Here is a 25,462-nt window from a genome sequence, read left to right as displayed (position 1 = left end):
TCATTGCCAACATATTGTCCCTTAACCCAAACGTGACTAAGGATGACACCATCACAAACACTGCAACCCAAACGTTACGCCTATGACACCATCACAAACACTGCAACCCAAACGTTACGCCTATGACACCATCACAAACACTGCAACCCAGTCCGCACTAAGTGTTTGTTGATATGTTGTGCAGGCGCTGTGTGTATGCGCGTGCGTTCGTATGTATGTATGTTCGTTCGTGCGTGTGTGTGTGTGCGTATATACGCGTGCGTGTGTATATACATGTGTGTGTGTGTGTGTGTGTGTGCGTATGTGCGTGTGCGTATATACGCGTGCGTGTGTATATACGTGTGTGTGTGTGTGTGCGCGTATATACGCGTGCGTGTGTATATACATGTGTGTGTGTGTGTGCGTATATACGCGTGCGTGCGTGCGTGCGTGCGTGCGTGTGCGCGTGCGTGTGCGCGTATATACGCGTGCGTGTGTATATACATGTGTGTGTGTGCGTATATGCGCGTGCGCGTGCGTGTGCGTGTGTGTGTATACGCGTGCGTGTGTATATACGTGTGTGTGTGTGTGCGTGCGCGTGCACGTGTGTCCTCCTGTCTCTCTATCTGTGTGTGTGTGTGCGTGCGCGTGTGCGCGTGTGTCCTCCTGTCTCTCTATCTGTGTGTGTGCCAGATCTCTCTTGTGTTGGCGATGGCAATTGCTCCATTATGGGCGCATTGCTGAATCGACAAGCAGGGTTGTTGACCAGCTAGTGCATTATGGGTCAACAGCTGCCCGGCTCAGCGGAAGCTGTGGAGGGCAATTAAAAGCCTGTCTGGTGAAGAGACTTTCTCTCTCACACACACACACACACACACACACACACACACTCACTCTGTAACACACACACACACGCCTCCCCCGCTCTGTGCACACAGCATCGCCTCGCTTCTATGGTGACACGGGAGGAACTGCGGCCCAATAATGGCAATTAACATAAAAGTATAATAGCTAATCAAATTGACAGCAACTGTTGTTCATCAGCTCCACACACAAAGTCTTATCAAAACAAACTATTATGAAGGAGGTAATTTCAAAGCTGATCTCCCATCACCATGTCTGTCTCTTCAGTCCTCCTCTCTCTCTCTCTCTCTCTACCATATCACTCTCTTGCTCCCTTTCTCTTTCCCTCCCACCCTCTTCTCAGTCGTCATCGCCCCCCCCCTCTCTCTTTTTCTCTGTTGTGCATGCGCGACCTGGTCTCCTGGCAAGCCCGTTGGTGCCTAGTGGTAATTAGCCCACCGAATTTACAAACCAAACGGATTGTTTCTCGCTCAAGCTGCAGTAGGTGGAGATGTGTGTGTGTGTGTGTGTGTGTGTGTGAGAGATAGAGGCAGACTAGGGGTAAGATCGTACCCAACGAAGCAATTGTGCAGGTTATGCGACTCCCAACTTTGGGCTGACAGCCGTGGTGGTGTTTGGCTCGGGCTGTGTCGGAGTTAAAGCGTCGCCGAGCGCTACCTGTCTGCAGCCCTGTAATTAACGCAGGTGATTCTCTTGCTTCTCCTGATTGAATCGCGGCAATCTCATTATGTTCCAGGCCCTCGTTTTCTTCAGAGGGGGGAGGAATAAAAACACCCTCTGACACACACACACACACACACACACACACACACACACACAATGGTGTACAGCACCACTGATATAGTTAATTGATTTTTCTTGCTTTCTGTGCTGTGTTCGTTGGTGGTTGGTACTTTTTCTCCCTCATCAGAGTGACTCCCACTGTCGTGCTGCAACATACTGTGTTGCTGTATTGAACTTAGCGCTAATGGTTAATGTCATTCCAGATGTGAACATCTGTAGAATCCGTATCCTTTCTTGCATCCAGCAGTTTTCTGTTAAGTTGCTTTGAGATGTTCCCCTACCCATTATTATCTTCAAGACGAGGCTATTTTATTTGTGTAGTGCGTCATACACAAAAATAAATTGTTCTTTACACTATCGGAAATAACAAGCAATATGTGTACATATAATGTGTGTGCTTGCACTCTTTACGATTACTGATATCTTGCGGGCTTGTGAAGTTCTCCTGGTAAACCTGTTGTGACGGGAGATCTTCACTGGGACACTGTAGGCATCTCCCTGGCTCCTTCAGGGCGTTCGCCTCAAGCACCGGCCCGTTGTCTCCATCTCGACAGAGCTTCTTGGGCTTAAATCCTTCACCACCCAAACAGAGCCATCGCAGTTCCATTGTTTTCAAGAAGCACCTTAAATTATGTTACCATTGCTAGTTGGGGGGGGGGGGGAGGGGTGTCCAATGAATATGTGGAAACTGGGGCGAGCATTGAGTAGGTATAATTACGGACACTCCTGCCTTTCTGCTTTGCGGGCGACTCGGGGGTGAGTGTGCGCTGAATGGGATTGTCATGGTAATGCCTTTGTGTGACGAGAGTTCCCCAAGAGGCTTGATTCAGACAACCTTCAGTAGCAGGTCCCATTCATACCAAACTACCCGAGAAACCAGGGCAATTACTATAATGGTGTAAGTCAATATTGGCCAAATTCTTGCCCAAGCAGCCATGTTCAGCATGTACGACAGCAGTTGACACCTTGATAGAGGTGATTGTAGTAATAGGCTGTGAAAGTACTAATTGTGTGTGTGTGTGTGTGTGTGTGTGTGTGTGTGTGTTTCTTTCTACAGTATTCTGAGAAGGCCCTGTACAACCAGCTGAGCTTCTACAGGTTCATCTTTGATTGGGATTACGCCTTCAACAAGGTCCTCACATCAGAAGACAGAGGTGAGACACACACACACTCACGAACACTCAATATATTTTCCCTCATATTCGTGGAACCCCCATATCCGCCAACTCTGTATCTGCGGTTTCAGTGTTCGTCACATCCTAAAATATTAAGTGGATAATTCTGAAAACGAACGGTTGACGTTTTAAATTCAGCGCCACTCTGCACCGCCACGCTTGCCTCGTGATGTGTCTTTTTGCTCGTTTAATTTCTCATGCACGTCCTTGAGTCCTCCATCTTAGTTCCACTCTCCTCGTTTCCTTCGTGCGTTGTCAAACGGTGGGGCTGGGATGTTCGCATACTAAGGAAGACCGAAGGAATGAACGGACGACTGACAAAGAAATGATATTTACCCCTCGTCATTGCTCCATTATATCAACTAATTTCTCAACTTGCAGGACAAACTGCCGTTACTAGTTCTAAATGGATGGTTGCTACGGCCAAAGGCCAGTCGTTAGTTCTATCTCCCGTTGTCAAGCGGGCGTATACCAAAATTCTGATGAACTTTAGCTTTGAAACATCGCTATTTTACTTAGCCTGCTGTCATCCATCTAGCTAAAAGCCACCTCCATCATATGCTACAATGTTGCAATGTTCTGAACGTCTGCATTTTACAGCTCGGATGCAACGTGACAGTTCATTTAAACTTCACAACGAGGTCGGCGAATTAATATACAAGTGTGATACGGCCAAAAAAATGGATCTACTTCATAGGTGTGCAAATAACATACGGTTAATGGTCGTTCTAAATGATGTAGGACAATGGGATATTCAACCAAGCAGTGGAATAAATGATATATAGTATTCACTACTATTCGCAGCATAGTATCCGTATCCCCGGTGTATATAGGGGGCCTCTGTGCACGCGTTGCATATACTTGCATGCCGTCTGTATGCGCAGGCCCGCTCATTTTACAGCAATGGATAATGTACCAAAACAGGAAGTGTCACACACACACTCATGCTAATGTACACACACACAAAAGGAGGCTCACAACATGCATTAAATAAGCATCCATTCCTTTGCCAACACATGCACAAGCACACACACAAGACGCATGAGGTGTGTGTTGGTGGTGGTGATGGTGGTGGCAGCGGCAGTGGTGGGGGCGGTGGTGGGGGGGGGGGGGGGTTGGGTTAAGGATGTTCAGCTCCTCGAGTCGACAGCCCTAATTCAAGCGACGGATTCAATCACGGAACGGCGCGGAATGCAAAGCGCTCCAATCAGTTTGAGGGAGCCGAAGAGAGTGAGCGAGCGGGCGAGCGAAAGAGAGCGGGAGAGAAGCCTCCTCTTGGCCAGTGAGCACTCAGTAATAGCGTTGGCTGTGTTGATTGAAAACAGTTTTTAGATTTTGGAAAATGATAGGGCCAGTAATTGGCGAGAAGGCAAAAGGATAGCCCTTCATAAATAATAGGACATGGAGCATATATTTCGCCCCTGGGCCCCGGTCTGAAGGGGGATCCGTCCTGAGCGCCGCTTGTGCCTGAGCCATTGGCGGCCGGCGGCTCCTTACCCACAATCCTCTTTGATTGATGTCACTTGATTAAAAAGGACCTCTTGGACTAGGCTGATATATTTCTTTTTTTTTTTTTCCTCCTGGACCGTGCCAGTTGTGGCCGACGAGGCTGAAGAAGGCGAAGATAAATATAATGTGTAATCAATAGATGACCACTCAACACAGGAAGGGCTGGAGGGGGTGGCGGGGAGTTTGGGTGCTAACATGATTATAGACTTGGCTTTTCCTTCTGAATGTTTTATTTCTTTACTTTTTCTTTTGTTGATTCCGTCAGTAATTTGCGATTGTTGTTTTTTTTTTTATTATTATTATTTATTTTATTTTTTTCTGACTGCTGTGCCGCTGCCTTATCAGCCCAGATGATTTATGCGACCTTTCAAGAAATCAAGTATTTAAAAATATATATATTTTTGTTTGTTTGTTAAGAATTGATATTTGGTTGATTTTGTTAGTGATGACAAAAGATTTCCAAGGAGGGTGGGTGTACTCTGAATAGCTCCAAACCAGGCCATCTTCATGACGTTTTGACATTACATGAATGGGCTCTAACACACCCAAGTTAACATCACACACACACACACAGACACTCACTCTTTCACATATATTCACTCTCACTCTTTCTCTACTTCTCTCACTCACTCGCTCGCTCACTCACTCACTTGCTTCCACGCACGCACGCACGCGCACACACGCACGCGCACACGCACACACACCCTGTCAGTCCAGCAGGTCTCAGACTGGGATAACAGCATTGTAAGTTATTGGTGTGGGATTAGCCGCTCCGTGGTGGCTGTGCATCCTACACAGAGAGGTAAAGTATAGCCTCAAAGGTGCTTATCCCCCCGCACGCCCCCTCGTCTGCCGCCATGATGCCACGCATTACTGCATTACCGACTGCAGGGATACGGCTGTTCAGCGGTGGAAATTGCAAGAGCGCGTTTTAGCCGTTCACGCCTCTGCTGCCCGGAGGTTTCCTTGGGTTCATTTAGACCCCAGGGATGACCCGCGCGCGGCTGGACATCTACTGGCTTGACTGAGGCATCATGTTGTGTGGCTGCCTCCTTTGCCTGTTCTTGCCTTCACCTTCTCTGGGTCTTCACAGCACAACCTGGCCAGCCTCCGTGAATGTTTTTTTTTTTTTTTTATATATCGTACCCCCGTGCTCAACTGTGGAGTAGCACGTTTGAGTGGCACACACACACGGGAGGTAGTGTGGATGTGGAAACCGTTGAGGCGTCCGTCCTGGTGGTCCGCAGAGAATGTTCCAGCCTCTGAGTTTCGGGTCCTCTTGATTCAGGTTGATGTTCTTGACCATAGACACACACACACACTGACACACACTTACACACACTTACTTTGTTTGTGAAGGCTACTGTTTTGGTACTGTTGCATAAACACTTATGATTTGATGTAATCAATAGTCCTCATTGTGAAACAATCAAGTGTGTTTAACCCCTCACAGCAGTGTTGGTGGTGGTGGTGGTGCTGTTTTGAGTTTTTATTGTGTCGCGTTGTGTGACTAGTGATTCGCTATCTGCCATGCTCAGTGTACCAGCTAACAGTGAAAGCCCACAGAAGAACTCGGACGACAATAAGGAGACGGAGAGTAAAACGCGTACAATAGAAGACTGCGTGGTTAAAAAAAAAAAACTTACGAGTTTCAAACACACTCCCAATACACACAGACAAACGTGTGTATATATACACACACACTTTTGTAGAATTGGTGCAGAGTCACAAACGCATACCCTACCCCACCCCACTCCCCATAATTCTACCAAACTCGCTCTGCACCATACACCACCCCCCCCCAACCCCAACCCCAACTCCACTCAGGGACGTTTAGTGTCGTATCTGGCAGATTTTCTGTCTGTCTGATGAGCGAGGAATTGCTTTTAAAGTGGGCATTATGCCAGACCCCGGCCACACAATAGAAAAACCAATCTCTCCCCCCTCCACCAGCACCAGCACCACCCCTCCTCTCCGCTCCACTCCCGTCCTATTCTGTCTGCTCCGCTGTTATTGTGGCGCTTTAGATAACTGCGGTGCCGCAGCGATGGAAGATGAGGCGAGAGTGGGCCGCTGGACGTGCTGGCCAGGAGGTTACGGGGGGGGGGCAGGGGGCAGGGGGGGTTGCTTGGCGCTAGCCACAGGGTTCAACAGGAGGGCCTGGAGGGGTGAGCAGTGGTCGTGGAAAATAAATGACGTCGGCCTGATGGAGTTAAGTCCGGAGAGGTGTTACGATTACTCAGCGCTGGAGACTGAGGTGGAGTGACCGCATCAAGGTGTTGGCTGCGCTTCTCTGTACTGTCCAGCAGGGGGTGTTTTGAAGGCTGTGGATCTCAGTCAGAGTGTTGAAGTAATGAGGAGGTTGTGAAATGGTGTGTGGTGAACGCATGATTGGTTTGTATGTCCAGTCAATGTCTAATGGTGGAATTGCCCTCGGAACGGGCAGCTTTGTATCTATCTGTACTGTTCACCCTCTTGCCTGCTACTAGTGCAAGAAATGCTCCAGGCTCTGAGGAGTTATAACGCCCACCTCTCCCCTCTTTATCTCCCTCCCCCCCTCCGTCCTCTCCTCACGGCGTCCCCGTATAGAGGCCCTGGAAGGCAGCCATTCCCACCATTAGAAGTTTCTGGAAGCGAGTCAAAGCGCTGATCTCCATTCATCTCCTCCGTTTGTTTTCGCCTGCAGACTTCCAGAGCTGCATCGTATAGCCTGCGCCTACTGGCAGGATATTGAGCCGTATGATTGGCTCTCAGGCCTGCTCGTCTCTCTCTCTCTCTCTCTCTGCCAGGGAGGACATCAGAGCTCCTCACAACTGGCCATCAAGAGTCGCAGCTTCATATTTACTGCCCTCATCAACAGTCGCAGTGGGCTTGTCTTCGTACAAAAAATAAAAAGAAGCCAGAATCACCTAAACTCACTGTGTGAGTGTATACACTGTACACACGGGGTGCTCATTTGTGTGTGTGTGTGTGTGTGTGTGTGTGTGTGTGCACGCCGGTATGTGTGTAAAGCGAGAGATTAGATGCAGGCTGTGGATCTGATCTACATGTAGACTGCGGTCCACCGCCTGATTGCAGCCACTGAGTTAAATGTGGAGGCAATTTCAGCCCCTGTGGGAGTCCTTCCATAATAAAACATTTTCTTTCCCTTTTGAAAAATTAGATATCCCATATCAATGACTTCCAAATCATGTTGAACTCTGATTTCATTCTTTCATGAAGAGCAATTCATCGCTCGCCTTTTTAGTCATACCCTTTAACTCTTCCACTCTGCACACACTCTCTCTCCACCTCTCTCTCTCTACCTCTCTCACTCTCTCTCCACCTCTCTCTCTCTCTCTCTCTACCTCTCTCGCTCTACCTCTCTCTCTCTCTACCTCTCTCGCTCTCTCTCCACCTCTCTCTCGCTCTCACTCTCTCTTGTACTCTCTCTCTCTCGTTCTCTCTCCACCTCTCTCTCTCTCTTGCTCTCTCTCTCTCGTTCTCTCTCCACCTCTCTCTCTCTCTCCACCTCTCTCTCTCTCTCTCTCTCGTTCTCTCTCTCTGGCTCTTTCTGAGTTCCTCAAGTGTGGGCAGTGTGATTACGCACACACAGTAATGTAATTTCCTCGCATTTATAAAATAAAAATTGTCCTTTATCAGTGTAGGGATAATGCTCAATTTGCCAGCTAGCTCTTCCACCTCTTCATGGTGGAATATGCTTGCCCTCCCCTTCCTGATCACCCCCCCCCCCCCCCCCACCCACACACACACACACACACACACACACACACACACACACACACACACACACACACACACACAAGACATGAGACACACACTCACTCTGACACACACATATATACCCCCCCCCCCCACACACACACACACACACACTGCCAGCTCCAGAGCTGATGGAAAATCTGCGGGTACGATTGTCAAATCAATTATTCATTCTGTGCAATTACACTCGCACAAAGAACTTTTCTCCGCTCCGAGTGATGATTAAATTAACAGCTATTCCAGCTGCCTGATAACATCTAATAGAATATTCATAAGAAGCCCAAATGGAATGTATGATCTCCATTAACTTCATCATGCTCACTTAATTACATGCTTGTTATTGTATTTACACCTAGTTAGAGCCCACGGAGGCTGATCCACTCTCTCTAGCAGTGGCAGAGCACACGCACCGCAGGGCGAGGAGAGCCGGCGATCTTGGCGAGGTCCGCCGCAGGGCGAGGAGAGCCGGCGATCTTGGCGAGGTCCCCTCCACTCATCATTTTCCTTCTCGCTTTCTTTCTCTTGTCTTCTCCTCGTCTGGGCTTTCTTGCTTTCTGTCTCTTTCATGTGTCGTCTACCTCCAGTGCATCTATTGTACTCCGGTCCAATAACCCCCCATTCATACATACATACTCTCTCTCTCACACACACACACACACACACACACACACACACACACACACTTTCTCATGTTCTATGGCAGTTTTAGGAATGCTATTTATTTTAAATACGACCCCTGCAGGGCCACGGGCGGAAGCGAGGTCTCTGACAACCTGCGTGGCTTTTAAGTTGCTCTCTTATCCATTCCACACACCGTGATTGAGGGGAGAAAAGGAGTGAAGAAGACTAGCAGGAGAGGGGTGGGGGGTGGAAGAATTATTTTCTCCCTCCTTTCAAAAATGATGACATGATTGCTTTCGCTTGATCATGCATCATCTTTTTTCTCCTTTCCTTCCCCCATCCACCTCCCCCCTCCCCCCTCAGGTAAATAGTCCCCCCACCCCCCCTCCTCTGTTACACAAGGTACTGTTCAGTGTGTTCTCTCTCTCTTTCACTCGCTCACTATCCTCACCCGTCTCCCTTTCGCTGGAGGTAAAACACTTGGTAATGGTTGCCGATGCTGCTGTGGGTATGCTGCTGGTGTGCGGCCTTCTGTCCCAAGAGAGATCCATCTCCCTTCTTCCTCGCGCTTGCAGGATTAACCCTTGTTATCCACAGGGTGGTCAGCCTCGCTCCACTCAGGCGGCACACCTGCTAATGCACCCATTTGACAAGAACCAGCGAGAGATAAAGAGCATGAGATCGCAATAGCGTAGCAATGATGTGGAGGGCAGGGTCAGACGGGAAGATAAGCCATCGCCCTGCTGTAGAGAGAGGGACTTGGAAGGGATTATGATATCCATCAAATCCTGCAAACCCTCAACATGGTGGTGTCACATAGTGGTGTCACTGGTGGTGTCCTACAAGTCAGTTGTCTGTTGTCTTTTGTGTGTTGTTTTGTGTCTTGTTTTGTGTCTTGTTTTGTGACATGGTGTGCTGCACACAACAAAACTTCTTTTTGCCCCCAGAGTGGATTTGTTACCAAAGAAGCCATTTTAATTTTTACCCTCACCTGTTTGATGACGTTAACAAGCAATACAATGCAGGATACATACAATATATGCCTCCAGGCTGCACACAGGGACTGTCTCATCAAGATGGGTTGGTAGCCAAGACAGATCCCTTGTATGCAGGCTTATGTTTATAGTTTTGTCAAAAAGCACGCTTGTGTTTTGGTTCCGGTTGATACAGTAGTGTTCAGTCACACTACGCTACTATCAGACCACCAGATGTTATGGGTCTCTTCTGAAGAAGTTCCATGTTTTGTGATTTTGGGCAGGACTGCTGTATGCAGCATTGGAAGTCATGCTCTATTGCAGTGGTCACCAACCTTTATGAGCTCAAGATCCCTAACCTCGCCCTGAACAAAGTCAAGATCTACCATGAAGCGTCAAAAGAGAATCAAAGCTAAAATACTTCCAATTTAAGGTCTTTTATTTAGGCAAATGTATCAGGTCAAAAATCAATCAACGCCATACATCCTCCACCCCCTTATAGGCTACAGGCATCAATGAGATAACAACACTTAACATAGTCTTTATATATGATTTTCTAATTGGAGTAGGCTAAGTGTCTGTGACAACACGTCATGATAAATTTGATAATGTTTGATCGCTGTTTTGGTATGAAGCATCTTTGACGTAATGAATGCGCACTCTAGGAAGTGAAAGTAACCGTAAGTAATGTGGCCAAGGCCTACAACGCGCTCCGTGTCTGTAGCTGTCTGTGCACGTAGGCTACTGTACGTAATCGATTGCATTCTTCAAATAGAGAACAAATTCCTGACAGTTCCTGATCACTAAACATTCGTTTTCTTTTTCTGTCAGTTAGCAGTTGATATAGAAGCACATAATTTGACTTCAGCGGTGACAAGTCTTGTTGCGAGAGGGAGAGGAGAGAGCATACCTGCAAAGTGATGCTGTGTGTGTGTGCGTGCGTGCGCGTCTGCATGTTCGGTTCAAGTCAGATGTTGGTCCATCCGGTCCCGCATTCACGCCGCTCCATTATTAGATTAACGTTATCAGACAGCGCTGTAAAATATGTGCAGGCATTTCTCGCATTATGATGGCTTGCGGGTTTTGAATAAATCATGCGCTATACCCACAATTCTGCGCTGATTTTTATGCCCTGTAAACGTTGGCGACCAGCAGGAATTTGGTGACTGACTGTATTTTTCCTGTTATTCTCGGGATCTACTGGGCAAGTCCTACAGTCCTACAGATCTACTGGGCAAGTCCTACAGTCCTAAAGATCTACTGGGCAAGTCCTACAGTCCTACAGATCTACTGGGCAAGTCCTACAGTCCTACAGATCTACTGGGCAAGTCCTACAGTCCTACAGATCTACAGGTCGATCCTACAGTCCTACAGATCTACAGGTCGATCCTACAGTCCTACAGATCTACAGGTCAATCCTACAGTCCTACAGATCTACAGGTCGATCCTACAGTCCTAAAGATCTACTGGGCAAGTCCTACAGATCTACAGGTCGATCGCGACCGACGGGTTGGCGACCACTGCTCTAGTGTAATGTGATGTAGTGTGCAGTATTGGAAGTCATGCTCTAGTGTGATGTGATGTTAGTGGGAGACCTGAATGCTGACATCAGTGGGTTTAGCGGCGTCACCACCAGTGGCACCAGTGTCCTCAGCTCTCAAATTCTAGCCCTGGATCTCCCCGACAGAGCTGCTGCTCTCGCAGATTACCCAGTCCGACAGACAGGACTCACGCAGATTACCCAGTCCGACAGACAGGACTCTCGCCGATTACCCAGTCCGACGGACAGGACTCTCGCAGATTACCCAGTCCGACAGACAGGGCTCTCGCCGATTACCCAGTCCAACAGAGCTGCTGCTCTCGCCGATTACCCAGTCTGACAGACAGGGCTCTCGCAGGTGATGAGCGGCCGCGACGCCAGCTGACTCCGAGCTGCGGCCTACGGCTCCTCCATCAGCTCTGCTCTGTAATTGATGGCCCTCCCCGTGTGTGATGGCCCTGGGTATCGACCCGCGTGCCTGGCCTCGGAGGCCCCCTGCCAAGTGGCATCGCGTGTTCATCCGCACCACTCGGCTGTGTCTTGGTCTTTCCGGGCCTCTTTCCTGCGGCCGTCGCACTTATCGCCAAATCTGTATCGATTCCTCCACTCTCTCTCCCCTCCATCCCTGGTCCCGATGAGAGGAACTACCACGAAAGCCCAATTTCTGAGATGTGCTCGATATTGAGCATGCGCTTGCTTTCTCTCCAACTCTATTCAGGGTGGGACAAAATGTAGATACGCCAATATATCATGACTTCTTTTGTGATGCCTTGTTGATATGCTGCCACCAAATGTCAATATTTTATACTAATATATTACGTTCATGTAACACAGCCATATTCATGCATAAACATAACCAACACAGAAATGTGCAAATCTGTTTGTTGCATCCTAAGTGGTATTTTTGCTCATTTAAAAAAATATATTTGTACATTTTTAAGAGGCACTAAGCTAAAACTCTGTACACTTAGTACAGGATTTCAATGTGAAATGAAGTGAAGAGATACATAATTTTGCCGTAATGTCTCCTGTTCTGTTCTGTTCTGTGACATATTTGCATGCTCTGCATCGTACATGTTTACATATATTGCTCACTGGCGTCCTTGTCGTTTTCAGCGATAGCGAAGGGCCGCTGGGCGCTGGAGCGTCAGGCGTATAAGAAGCTAAAGGACGTGGTGGACCGCGCCCTCGCCTCCAGCAGCTACTCGGAGGTCAACCTGGCCAAACTCTTCCAGGCCTTCACCGCTCTCAAGTAGCACCGCTGCGTCTCTCCCCCTCCCCCCCCCCTCTCCCCCTCTCTCTATCTCTCTCTTCCTCTATCTCTCTTTCTCTCTGTCCCTCCCTCCCTCTCTCTCCCAAACGTGTGGGCACCAGGCCTGATGTGCGGGTCTGGACTCCCAAGCCTGCTTTTACCTCATGCTGGTGAGACTCAAAAAATCAGAAAGCTCACCACTCTTGTGCTGTCACCTCAGGTTTAAAATTCTGTCTATGTATATAACAAAAGTTATAAAAAAAGTTTCCATTTAAAGGACTGGGTGCTATTTTTATTGATGAAACGTCTCAACAAAGCCTCCCTTAATCCCTTTCATTTTATAGAACCGACCCCATGAGGTTTGAGTAGAATGACTCCAGTTCTCGGCCAGTATCTAATCTGAATTAGGTCATCCTTGAGTGCCGTGGACTATTAACCAGCCGTGGCATTACCCTCTCCTTTTGTGTTATTTAAGGAACTGCATAGTATGACCACGTTCGGACGAGGCACATGTGAATACGCTTGGGGGTCGCAGGTCATGTTCTAATGGCGGCTGGGTGCGTAATGACCACATCTCCAGCCATCTTGGGCTATTTGAGTCCAAATCAATCACCTTGACCCCCCCCCCCCCCACGTTCTCATCGTCCGTCTAGTTCTTCTCACCCGTCTCTCTTTAATCGGCGACGATTCCCTGGCGAAACTGGCTCGTCATGAGAGGATAAAGACCCTCTCAGGTGGACCCCCTCCGCATCACCCGTGTCACAAAAAAAACCCTATGCACTTTCCCCCCTACACACACACACACACCCCTACGTACCCCGGGAGTGTCCAAGGGAATATCAATCACGACTAAGTTACGGGCAGATTGGAGCTCGCGGGCCTGCTTGATGGGATCTGTGGATCCCTGCCCTGTAATGACATCTCTCATCACATAACCCCCCCCCCCACACACACACACACACACACACACACACACACACACACACACACACACACACACACCACTACCACTACAACCCCAGTCCCATTCACTGGCCAGCAATTAGCCAATGACACATACAATACCCACAATGCCTTTGATTCTGGAGATGTTTCTTCCAATTTTACTGTGATTGGACCCTTGTTTGAATGAGTCTCGTTTGATGCCTTTGGGCTTTTTGACTAAAGGCAGAGGAGTGACTAGCTGGAGAGGATTGAGGTGGTGGCATTTGGGTGGTCTCTATGGTCCAGCAGGTGTCTGAAGTCATATCTATGTCATGTATAAGTGTGTTAAGTTAGCCCTTTGTTGCTTTTGTGGGAGGAGGTTTTAATGTCGTGTGCATTTAATGTCTGCAATGTTTTGTCCATTTCTACATTTATGTCGCTGATTTGTCTTTGTTTATTCTGTAGTAACCAGATTGTGTTGATAAATTGTGTAATATGTTTTGATATATGAACTTAAATAAAAATGGTTAGTATTGTATCTGTTTCTCTGAATATTCACTTTTTTTCTGCAATGAATGCATTTTAGAGTGCCCATTCCAAGAAAATACATTTTTATAGCGCTCTTGGTGTGTAATTTGGTGTTTGGAAGTCACTTAGCCTGGGCAAACCCAACCAATTCTGTAAGTGCATTGTGGCTGGTGTCATCCAGACTAGTGGATAGTGTAGATTATTACAGAAAAGTCTGTATTTTGATGTATTTAGTCAAATAAACGCTAAAAAATATATCAGACTTAAGGAGTTAGACAAGGTGACTGGCGAATGGCGCACACCTTGAAAGACTCCACTTAAAAGCCGAAAATGAGTCGCGACAAAAGAGAGGCCTTGTGTAGGGTATTCAAATATTTTATTTATTTATTACTTGTGTAGCCTACGTACCTAAGATCTCGTCGGTTGTGAGCTGGTATTGTACTTAACTTCAGATGGACTACTAAATTCCCTTTGGCACTTTATAAGATTAAGTTATCAATTAGGCCTACTCTCGGATTTCATGCCCAACATTCCTCGAAATCGGCCAGCGCATTATCACGCGGGCGAGGCTGTTTCCAAACTACAGCACTCAATAGCAATAAGGCTTTGCATTCATTTCAGCACTAAGCTAATACGAACAAATCGTTTTTGTTATGCTAAGCTTTATTGCCTGTCTTTTTGACCAGAATAGTTGTGTTGAGCAAAGCGATGGACAAGGTAGTCTTTGATGAGGGAATTAGTGGCCTATTCTCCCCCCATTATTCATAGCGTCGTGGAATATGTAAGTACCCGAGGTGTCAAAAGGAGAAGCGGTCCTATTGCAAAGTGCTCCCCTTGTTCGCCTGAATGGGGGGCTATGAGATGATAAACCGCTTAATACACCGAGCTAATTGGATGAGGGTAAAAGAGACGGGGGAATTACGGCCAGGCAAAGGAGGACCGAGTGCCAGTGGCGAACTATTCAGCCTTTTCACCGTGATTTCTCCTCTATATGACTCCAAAGCGAGGCGAGGGGCTCATCAAAGCGCCTTTAGAGCGGGTGCTCCGCCTGTCTCGAGCCGTGTCCGAGAGGAACTGGGGTTTGATTGCCCAGTGTGCCGAAGCACAGGCCGGAAGAATTTGAAATCAACATCGAAATCAAACATGGACTGAGTAGGCGATGGATTTGGAAGTAACACACAGGGCTCTTTTTATGTCTTTAAAACGTGGCTCCTGCTGCCGCACACAGATACGGAACGGGTAATATTTAACTTGTAGGCCCACCTATTGTGGGATATAATGGGAAATATTGGTTAGTCCACAGAATTTACATTTCTACCGTTGCGTTTATTGTTATAGGCCTAGCTATGATAACTATGACTATTGGATTCCCATTCATTAAACAGTGAGAGGAAAGGGATTAGGCCTACGTCTCAAAGTTGTCTACTTTTTAATTTGGCCTATAGGGCCCGCATATCCTCCATTGAGAAGGACATTCCCCAGATGCTATGATCAAATTGAGTTGCTATTCATTAGAAAAAAAAGTTCACAATGAGATTAAGACATTCTGTGAAATCTCATAAGCGTCCAACAGGAGCACGCACCAGTGGCCTTGGAAGAAACAAAATTGAGTGCCCAGCGCTCACCTACTGAGGGGCTGTGGCAGTGGGGAGAAAATTGCTTTCTGTAGGCTAATATTGCTCCCTCTGAAGTCCACAGATTTTAATGCCGGCCGTGTGACCGTTAACATTGTCTCGGTGCAAGTCTGAAGAGTAGGTTATCCTTAATGAACGATGTTTACGTGCTTAATGTGCAGATGTGTAATGTGTGTGTGCGCTCACACCCAGAGCTCAGTGCGTCCCCTTAGTCGCTTTATTTCCTTTCTCCTTGATCCTGCTTGTGTGCTGCGTCGAAACGAGACGGATTAACGGTTGTAAAACAAGGAAAGAGAAAGCTTTTCATTGGACTGAGCAATAAAGAAGAAAATTAATCCGGGAGGTAATTTCACGCGATTTGGTTCAGCACCATGGACGGGTCAAATGGGGAAAATGACGGCGTTGAAAGGAGCGCATTGATTGCGGTAATGGCATCGCCTCTCCTGTGAGTTCCAACGGAGAGGATTTGGGAATTAAATTGGGTATCTGAAAGAAAGACTTGCTGATAAACTGGATGTTACTTCATTAATGAGAAAGAACTCACAGCAACTGAGTTGGCATTACAGCTGTTAAAACCAATTTAGGGCCTTGAAGAGTTTTGAAAGCATGTTTTGTTAACTGTCAAATAAAATGGTTGTATAATTGAAATCCGTCGCTTGTGTGTAGTATTCACACGTTCAGACTCTCTTCCATGGATATGGTGTGTTATTTAGGCTATCGTTCAAGGTCATCAAAGAGCTCCGCTGTCCTATTGCTGTGAAATTCTTGTGTGTTTGCCAATATGTCTTGTATTCAACAGCAAAATTTGCCCCACTTTGATGTTGGATTGTAATGTCCCTCATAGCCACCCCACCACAGCCTAATACGCACACTATACCTTATCTATCCTTCCCTTTAATAGGCTACAGTCTTAAATGGTGTATCGCTATAGACAGATTTAAGATTGCTATTGCTTCGTAGTATAATGACACGGCTTTTGTTAACCTTACTTGATTTTAGTTGATTTCCTTTAGAGTAGGCTATAAATGTAAAGAGGGTCTAATGTATTTAAGTAAATACGCAACTAGGCTACATCATTCCAGAAGAAAATGCATCTTCAAACGTCCACAATGCTTCTTTGCTGAAACATAAAGTGGCAAATGTCTAATATTTCACTATGCCTGGACCAAACATTAAAACACCTCTCAACATGTTTAAATTAGCCTGTGGTGAACGTTTAATATTTAAAAAAATAAAATAAAATACTGGCTAATTCATACAATTGAGTGATGACAGTATGGTCAGAATTATGCATCTCATTTCAACTTGGCTACTGAACCTGTTTTTATTATTACCATTTTAAAAGATCTGCTTCAAGAGTAGTGCCTAAACGAGTACCACAAATAAGGAAGTAAATCATGTCATCCTTATTTGGCCTGCATCGCTTCCCAAATAACATTATCTGAATAAATGTGCAAGAGACTGTGGAACAATCAAAAAATTATGTCACCAGTTTTTATTTAGTTATAGTTTATCAGGCCTAAGCCAGAGTCATTTACACTCACTTATCAATAAAGCAACCTCTCTTCTCCATCAAAATGCTCTTGAGCAGAGAGTGAACATAAATTATAGTCTAAAAACCTAATATCTCATTAACATAGGAGCTTTTCTACTCAGAAACAGTCATACAATACTACATCAAGTGCATCTTTTTCAAACTTTTTTTCTCCAAATATACAAGACTCTGTTAATTTTTTTTCTTTCTTTTTTTCTTTCCACTTTGCATTATTATGTACATTTGCTCATCACAGTTGCGTGAGTGAGGCTGTGTATTTACTCTAAACATCACATCATCTCTGTCTTGTCAAATAGGATTGCAATATAGCATAATCAATCCAATTGGGGATTTTAAAAATAAAAAAAAAGGTCCAAAAAACAGTGTATTTAACCTACACAAATGCTCGACAGGTCAGTTGGACAGAGGTCGGTGTGGAGACTTAAACTATAATGATGGATCGACTGACTAAGGCCCGAGGAGAGAGTCTGGAGAAAGTCTGACGTGGTGACTGGGTTTCCCTTTGGTATATTGACCTCTGGTGCACAGTGAACAAAGAGCACAGGTCAGCCTGTTGCCTGCTGAGGTGAGGCATACTAAGATGACCTCCCATGTAGCAGTACACTCCTCACCCCTCCTCACCCCACCTCACCCCCACCCCCGTGACCTGAGGGTTCCTGGTCTGTTTGAACACTAGGTCTCATCAGGCTAGATGTATTTGTGAACACACACACTAAGTACATTGCTAACAGGAAATGTTCAAGTCTATGGTGGGTTATAAAAGATGTGTGTTGGGGGGCGGGGGCTGGTTGGTGATGGTGCATTATGGGTAACTGGGTTCTGGGGCCGGTGGCCCTTCTCGCCATGACATGCGTGCTGGATTTGCACAGGCCAACCAGAGGTCTCCCCTGGCAACAGGTTCACACCACAACCTGCCCCCCCCCCCCCCCCCCCCCCCCCCCCCCAGGAGAGGTCAGTTCAGAGAGTGGACTGCCCGTATGCGGTCTCTGTATGTTGGGTGGGCAGTGGAGGTCGGATGAAGGATGGATGCCATGGCAGGCTGGCAGCTCTCAGCCTCTAGCTAGTGCCAACTGCAGCTCAGTGTTGCTAGAGTTTCTATGGATTTGGTCTTGCTTTAGTTTGGAAGGAGGTTTAAGGGCAAGAGGGAGGGGCGGCAGGGTGCAAGAGGGTAGGTAGCGAGGCGTGGCAGAGGTCCGGTCCGGTCCGTGGGGCCCGGCTCAGCACACCTCCTTGCCCGCGGCGCCGGACGGCAGGATGTTGAGCTGCGTCAGCTGGGCCGAGTGCTCCTTGGCCTTGAGCCGGAGCGCTGCGATGCTGGAGGCCCGTCGGTCGGCCGCGTGGGAAGATGATGGGTCCGAGGGGAGGGCGGGGCCTGGCTGGACCTGGCTGTCCACGGGTGGGACGGGCTGACGGAGCAGAGCGGCCGCAGTGGAAGCACTAGTCAGGGGACCCATACTGGAGAAGAGTCTGGGGGCAGGCAACAGCACATCACACACACACACACACACACACACACACACACCATGGTTAAGGTTATGGCTCTGGGCACAACACACACACCATGGTTAAGGTTATGGCTCTGGGCAGAGGCTTTGGTCCGAACCGACATTCAACAGTAACAATGAACATTATTGTCAAAAAGGAAACAGTTGAAAGTAGTCCTATATCCTGTGTAAAACATCAAATAATAGTAAAACTGCCTACCCTAATATTTTTTTCCAGTTCCACAACACCTTGACCACACATTAAAACACCCCTCAAAAAGCCCTCAACCTCTCAGAAGCACCATGTGCATAACATATTCATATAAAACATTTGATGGATGTCATACAGAATATATTGAATATTAATATATTTAATGCATTAGACACAAAGGGAGCTTAAATACTTTTTAAAAATATATATTTATAGCTTCAGTATAACTTGTCGGTTTGAGGTGTAGGGTTCCAAAAAGTTGTACAATAATAGAATGCAATGAGTTGCTTGAATTATAATGCCTTCACAAAACACTGAAAAGTTTTCAATACTGAGATGTCTGTCACTTTTTGACATTGTAGATAAGGACGATTTTGTGCTATTCAGTCATCAATTGGCAGAGCTGAAATGAAATTGTAGCTTGTTCTCTTTACTTTGAATTTTATTTTAATTTTAATATGATCAGTTATCAGATGTTACACGAATGTGGTGACCCTACCACATTTGGTATGGTTGGCTTAAAAACCCCTTTCCGCTCCCTGGTCCTGTGAGCAGGTGTTGATCTGTTGCTGGCACTTGTAATGTTTTCTCTGATCTAGAGCTTAAAATCATTTAACACTGCCCTGGGAATAAATTGCCACCTTCTCCAGCAGCTTGTGTCTCAGCATCAACCACTTGCCAAATTAGCTTCTTCGCTGCCATAATCTAATTTTGCATATCAAAGAACACTGCTGTAGCAGCTTCCTGTACACAGGAACACACATCCACACTCACTCAAAACTGAATTTTCCCTATTCGAATGCAGTTTCCTTTGAATGCATTGAACTGGAAGCGGTAAATAAATGCCACATCAGATGGGTGACAAAATGAATGCACAGGTTTCCAAGATTGAGTTTTTCAATATTTAGGATATGGTGGCTTGCAAGTGGGCAAAAGTTACATAAACTGTAGGCCTATTCACATGAGTGAGGAAAAATACCTGTGAATGGTGAATGGCATATAACCAAAGCAAACACATGTAAGTTCTTACCTCCCAAAGGTGGGCCCGATGAAAGCAGGATGTCTAAACATGGCTGTGCCCAAGAAGGTGCCCAACCCGAGGGGCGTGGCCGGGGGCAGGCCGGAGCCGTTGTGGGGCGGAGCCAAACCGGGGAAGGCAGCGGCAGCCGCTGCAGCAGCCGTCCAAGCCGACTCCAGCGCGGGGTGGTGATGTGGTGGGAATGGCCCCCCCTCCAGGTAGTGGCTTAGGGGATGCGCTGCTGCCAGGTGTCCGGGGAAGGGGAGGCCGGGCGGGTGGGTCTGCACCCCAGCTTTCTCGCGCTTTCTCCACTTGGCCCGCCGGTTCTGGAACCACACCTGGGAAAACCAAGTCAGAGTTGCTAGTCAGGCATAATGTTAGCCATTTACAGTAGGCCAAAATAATAATAAATTATTATTAATACATAAATGAGGGGTAGGTTTTAGGTAGGCTAAATGTAATTCATAATGGACAACAACATGTTGCATACTATATAAAAGTTCTAAAAAGAGGTGATATTTTTTAATCATATATTTGAATAAATATTCCAAATGTATCTGGGAGCAGAAGCATAAGTTCCTCGCCTCAGTAGTCTACCCACAATCTGTGGCTCCGTTTAATGAGGTGACAAATAGGCGGAAAGTCAGCAGTAATTACACAGGGTCTAACCCACTCCCTTCTGGGCCGTTAGCTTAAGATCGCTAATTAAAATCTGGTTTAGACAGCCCCAAAACGGGCGAGGGTGCAATAATTTAGAACCATGTTAACAAAAGATCGGGAAATAACAACTAAACAGAGTCTACTAACAATTAATGCGCTTTAAATTAAATTCCGCATGTGACCTCCAAAGGCTATTTAACTTTCCCACGATCTACCCCCCATCCATCCAAAACTGCTGCAGTTTGTAGGTCTACGGCCAAAAGCATGGCCCGCAGGCAGGGACTGACAATGGAGAAAATGTCAATAGTAGGACAGTAAGTAGGGACTCGGGACTATGGAGATATATCTCTCCTCTAACACCCACCCCCCCTCCCTACTCTCTCCAAACACACTTGCTTAAGCGCTGCCCTGTTTGAAGCTGTTTTGTATTGCATGGCCCCTGGGGAATTTATGAGTTTTATCACCTCCAGATTGAGCCCGTTAAGTGATTTGTTCACCTACGGCCCCAAACAGACATCTGTTGTTTTATGTGTTTGTACTGTCTCTCTGGTTATGAGAGTTGGTCTTGAACATGCAAAGCACGCCGTGAACAGACAGAGCGGAGGGGGCAAACACCTTTAATAGTCTCTCATTCGCTCCAAGTGCAAAGCATTGGATCAATGCTGGTCTATTGCAATCACAAAATGGGAAATCAAATAGCATTATCCGGCTCCCCCCTCCCTCTCCCTCTCCCTCGCTCCGGCGATGAGAATTCAAACACCATTTTCTCCCTGAAATAGCCATGTTTGCTCTCACGCTAAGTGCGCTTTTATGAATCAGGGGCGTCCGCGTAATTGCCACTAAAATGTCCGCCTTATAGTATGTAATAACTTTCGATAACAGGAAAGAGTTTTTCAGCATTTATGGCCATTTAACAAAGTTTGGAATAAACACTTTCACTCTCGTATGTGCTTGTAAGATATTTCCTGATAATATCCATTGCCGGTGGATGTTTGTTCTCCCTGATAAAACTTTACAAGGGAAGTGTCCGTTAATAAACATGACATTTAAAGACGTCATGTTAACTCCAGACCACAATTTACAAAATAAGTGCGCAATACGTCAGCTATCTGATGTTCTTTATTTGAATAGTTAAGTGTCGTTAACAACGGGCTGCAATGCCTACCGATTTTATGCAACAAATCAAACATCAGCAACAAGGCACTGCTTACTTGTACGCGTGCCTCCGTCAGGTCCAACCGCATCGCGAGCTCCTCTCTGTAAAGAAATAGAACGGAGGGAAGGAATAAGAAAGAGAAAATAGGTTTCCGCGCGCGCGCCTTTAACTGAGATCTTGCAATTTTACATTGACAATGGCAGAAAATTGTGCCGGGCAAATTTGAAAAGCGTAAATGTGGCCAGTAATTTGATGATAATCGAAATAGTATGGTGTATATTGTTAAATGGTGCACTTGTGCATGGGGCTTTTTTCCAGGCGCATTGTAACAACATAATGGCTTGAGTAATGACTCTTACACAGCGATCAAGCGTTTGCTGAAAGCATACCTGTCAAATTGATTGCATTAATCTGCTACGAATGAATCGATTAAAAAAACGCCAATGAACTTGATCAACGTGCACGGAACATTTTGTTAAAATGGAATTTGGTGTGTTGTCATCTATTAGCTGCCTTATCTAAAGTGTATCGCCGGTATTATATGGATTATTTGCTTATCCGAAACGCGATAAGACGCACCACCTGTTCGTTCAGATTGAAAACAAAAACTGTCTAGACATATCATATAATCTTAAAATGTTTACCATGTTTATGTCCATATAGCTAAAGGTAACATAAACACCTTAGAGTATTCAGACCATGGCCAATTATTGTGCTGCACCCAATTGATGTTAGAAAGATGCTGCTGTCATCAAATGCCAAGTTGCATTGCATATTTCATTGCATACTTGCATTTAACAGTGTACATACATTTTTGGCATGCGTTTTGGCGCACATTTTCAATATTGTGAGACACAAAAATTGTGAATCAGTAAACGTCAGTGTTACAACTAACAAACGCAAGGCTGCAGCCTTTCAGATAACAATAACAGGGTATCTGCCACGACTCCTCATACATACTCACTGAACTAGTGTTCACACGCTACACACTCACTGAACTAGTGTGTGACACTATTGTTCCAAAAGTAACCTCGCAAGTCAGGACATTGTCCACAGTGTCTCGAAACCTCGTTATAGGAAAAGGCTGTCAGGAGATACATGATGAAATGACAGGAACAACGACTAATTGGCCCTAAGATGGTCATATCAATATCAGTCATGACAATACCGCACACATAGTCTGACATAAAACGAGTTAGTGCACATTTGGCGCTATTGTTCCCCTTCCATAAGAGCTTGGGTTGAATGACATATTTTGTTCCTGCGCATTGTTGTAGTGCAGTAGAATATTACACTGCCTCTGATTTCTCCAAAACAAGTAACCCAAGTGAGAGTCCAAGAAGCCCATTCAAAAATGTGCTTTTATATATAGGCCTATGATATCATTACATATGTGTAAAATCAATTTACTCTATATTACCATTTTGTACTTAATTATCACCTCCATATGCGGCCTGTAGTATAAATACGCGTAAGATGTTTACTAAAATAATTTCTAGGCCTATAAATTGCTCACATAATTCAGGTTGTGTAATTTAAAAAAAAAGTTAAAATAATACCCTTAAAATAATACCCTTAAAATAGGACTATATACAATAGAATATTGTACACGAAAATAATAGACACGACATTGGCCTGTTTCACATTTGTGCTGCATTTATGCTTCTGTTTGCGTCATTCTTAGAGCTAATCTGAAAATTAGTCGGTTATTATTTCGATGAAAAACAATTGTCGATTCATTGTTTGATAATATTGTGCCGGTTCTAGCGCAATTTGGCGTCCACCTTTCAAGTAGGGCCTACCTTGTAAACACATCTGGGTAGTGAGTTTTCTGGAAGGCCCTCTCCAGCTCCTCGAGCTGGTAGCTAGTGAAGGTAGTCCTGTATCTTCTCTGCTTTCTCTTCATCATCCCCTCCTCCGAGTCACTGCCCGCCGACAAACAAACGCTGTCCTCGCCATCTTTAACATCCCCATCGTTTTGTAGACTCTCTTCGTCCTTCGGAGAGAGTTCCGCGTCTCCACACGTCTCCTCTTTCACAGCGTCCTCTTCGAACTTCAGCGTGCTAAGTTCCACAAGCTCTTCGGACCCGTTCTCTGCACCTTGCCCTTCCTCGTTGTGACTGAAAGACGCATTCTCTCTGTAGGATTTGCTGCGGCTTATGCTGACTTGTGGGGCTTGGTTGATTTTGAGATTTTCGCAGGCCTGGTCCAAAAGCCGCTCTCTCTCGACACGCTCTGAGTGGTCATGATAACCTCTGGAAGTGTCAAGGTATCGTCCCCCAGGACCGTATAGCCGGCGTAGTTTTGGTGGCAGGTGCATGTCTGAATAAAAAGAATAGTCTAGAATTATATTTAGCAAAAAGAATCCCATGCAAAATAGCCTAACTAAATTCCATATGGAAAGAAAAATCGCTAATGGTTTGTAGTTTGTAGGGTTTTTTTCTGTGATCAAGGACTATGATATTGGTAATGGGAAAATTTATTTCCAACTATTTTACTGCAATCCTAATAAATAAATAAATAAATAAATAAATAAATAAAGCTATAGGCTGTAATATTCCACATGCAACATTTAAGCTTTCGTGGACACGTAACAACAAAAAAACGAAGACTGATACAGTAGCCTACTAAATCTATATTTCAATTTCGAGGTCTCTGCAAGATAGCTTCGTAGATGACATTTCCATTCTGCTGGTAAGCTGTCAGAACTTGTAAAACGTGTCACGCTGTTAAAATCTGTGGAAATAAATCGACCGCGCTACATCTTGCTATTCTACAATAGAAACATAAAATCTAAGACATGATCCTTGCGTCTTAAAGCGTTGGAATTGGCTTGTTGAGGTAGTGCCATTAGTTCTGCGATCTTACCCTCAGCACCTTGGTCGTTCTCCGCTCTCGACGGCAGCGCTGGCAAACTTTGTGCTCCAAGCAGTCTGACTTTGCACGGGCTTTTCCTCCCGAGGATACTGTCTATGCAGTACGAGGAGAGCAGTGTAGGCGATTTGCTTTTGCACTCGCCTCTGTCGTGGACGTCTTCGTGGTACGGACTGCTCATTTTGGTCTCTCTTTTCTCAGGTGCAGTGGGTATTTGAAGGAGTGAGAAGCTTGTCTCGCTCGCTCTGTCTCCCTCTCGGACGCTAATAACATATGCCGTGAGTTGCTACAGCTGCGTGCTCCATTCTGTTACATTGACGTGTATCGTCAATCTGATTGGTTCCCGGGGGGAAAGGGCGATCTTTATGTATTTTGACATTAAGGTTCATTTACACGAATCGAGCTAATCCAAAGAGGATTGTCCAAGCGGAGCATTAAACTATTCTTTCGTTCAAACTTTCCTACTAAAATTCACCAGCTTCAATAACACATATGCTCCAGTGGGGTTTTCTATAGCCTACTGAAATAAAATGTTTTATTCCATTGGATATAACGCTATCTGCCATTGCCATTTCTTTACATCACATATTTTACAATTTATTTATATTTTATTTGAATAAGATAAAAGTAGGCTATGTAAATATTATTAATAATATAATTATTTTCATTTTTATTGTTATTAGTAGTAGGCCTATCCTATTTAATTTATATTATTCCCATAAAAGTAGCCTATACCAAATGTGAAAAAATAAGTTAACCATGTAGAGAAAATAAGGTCATTTTACTCTCATATATATATTGAATCATAAATAAAGGTACAAAAATGTGATGAAATCTTTATTTTCTCCTGCTTCGTGATGCAGATATCCGAATGTTACATCCATTAAACTAGCAAACCTGTGGTTTGCCCATGTTTAGAAATGTATGGCGCTCAATTCATCCAAACGCAGGTATAATAG

General features: G+C 45.6%; 2 protein-coding genes across 3 annotated transcripts in view; one reads left to right on the top strand and one right to left on the bottom strand.

Moving 5' to 3' along the window:
• Nucleotides 1-13,919, top strand: part of pola1 (polymerase (DNA directed), alpha 1) — a 113,107-nt gene extending 99,188 nt beyond the window's left edge. Inside the window, exons 36-37 of the mRNA XM_042068202.1 lie at nucleotides 2,684-2,780; nucleotides 12,324-13,919. Coding sequence (XP_041924136.1) covers nucleotides 2,684-2,780; nucleotides 12,324-12,463 — 237 coding nt within the window. The 3' untranslated portion in view covers nucleotides 12,464-13,919. The remainder of the gene's footprint in view (nucleotides 1-2,683; nucleotides 2,781-12,323) is intronic.
• Nucleotides 13,920-17,039: 3,120 nt separating this feature from the next.
• On the bottom strand, nucleotides 17,040-24,741 carry arxa (aristaless related homeobox a). 2 transcript variants are annotated; one of them, XM_042067812.1, is made up of 5 exons: nucleotides 24,498-24,741; nucleotides 23,432-23,951; nucleotides 21,685-21,730; nucleotides 19,826-20,151; nucleotides 17,040-18,567 (listed from the first exon to the last, which is right to left on the bottom strand). In XM_042067812.1, exons 1-5 carry the CDS (start codon nucleotides 24,682-24,684, stop codon nucleotides 18,318-18,320), a joined length of 1,329 nt encoding a protein of 442 aa, XP_041923746.1. In that variant the 5' UTR covers nucleotides 24,685-24,741; the 3' UTR covers nucleotides 17,040-18,317. The 2 variants fall into 2 exon arrangements, with proteins under 2 accessions (XP_041923746.1, XP_041923747.1); XM_042067813.1 differs by having other exon boundaries at nucleotides 17,040-18,506.
• Between the last annotated feature and the right edge of the window lie 721 nt (nucleotides 24,742-25,462).

Source organism: Alosa sapidissima, chromosome 17 (assembly GCF_018492685.1).
Source record: "Alosa sapidissima isolate fAloSap1 chromosome 17, fAloSap1.pri, whole genome shotgun sequence".
NCBI lineage: Eukaryota > Metazoa > Chordata > Actinopteri > Clupeiformes > Clupeidae > Alosa > Alosa sapidissima.
Note: the sequence above shows the minus strand (reverse complement) of the source record. Positions and strands in the feature narration are given on the sequence as shown.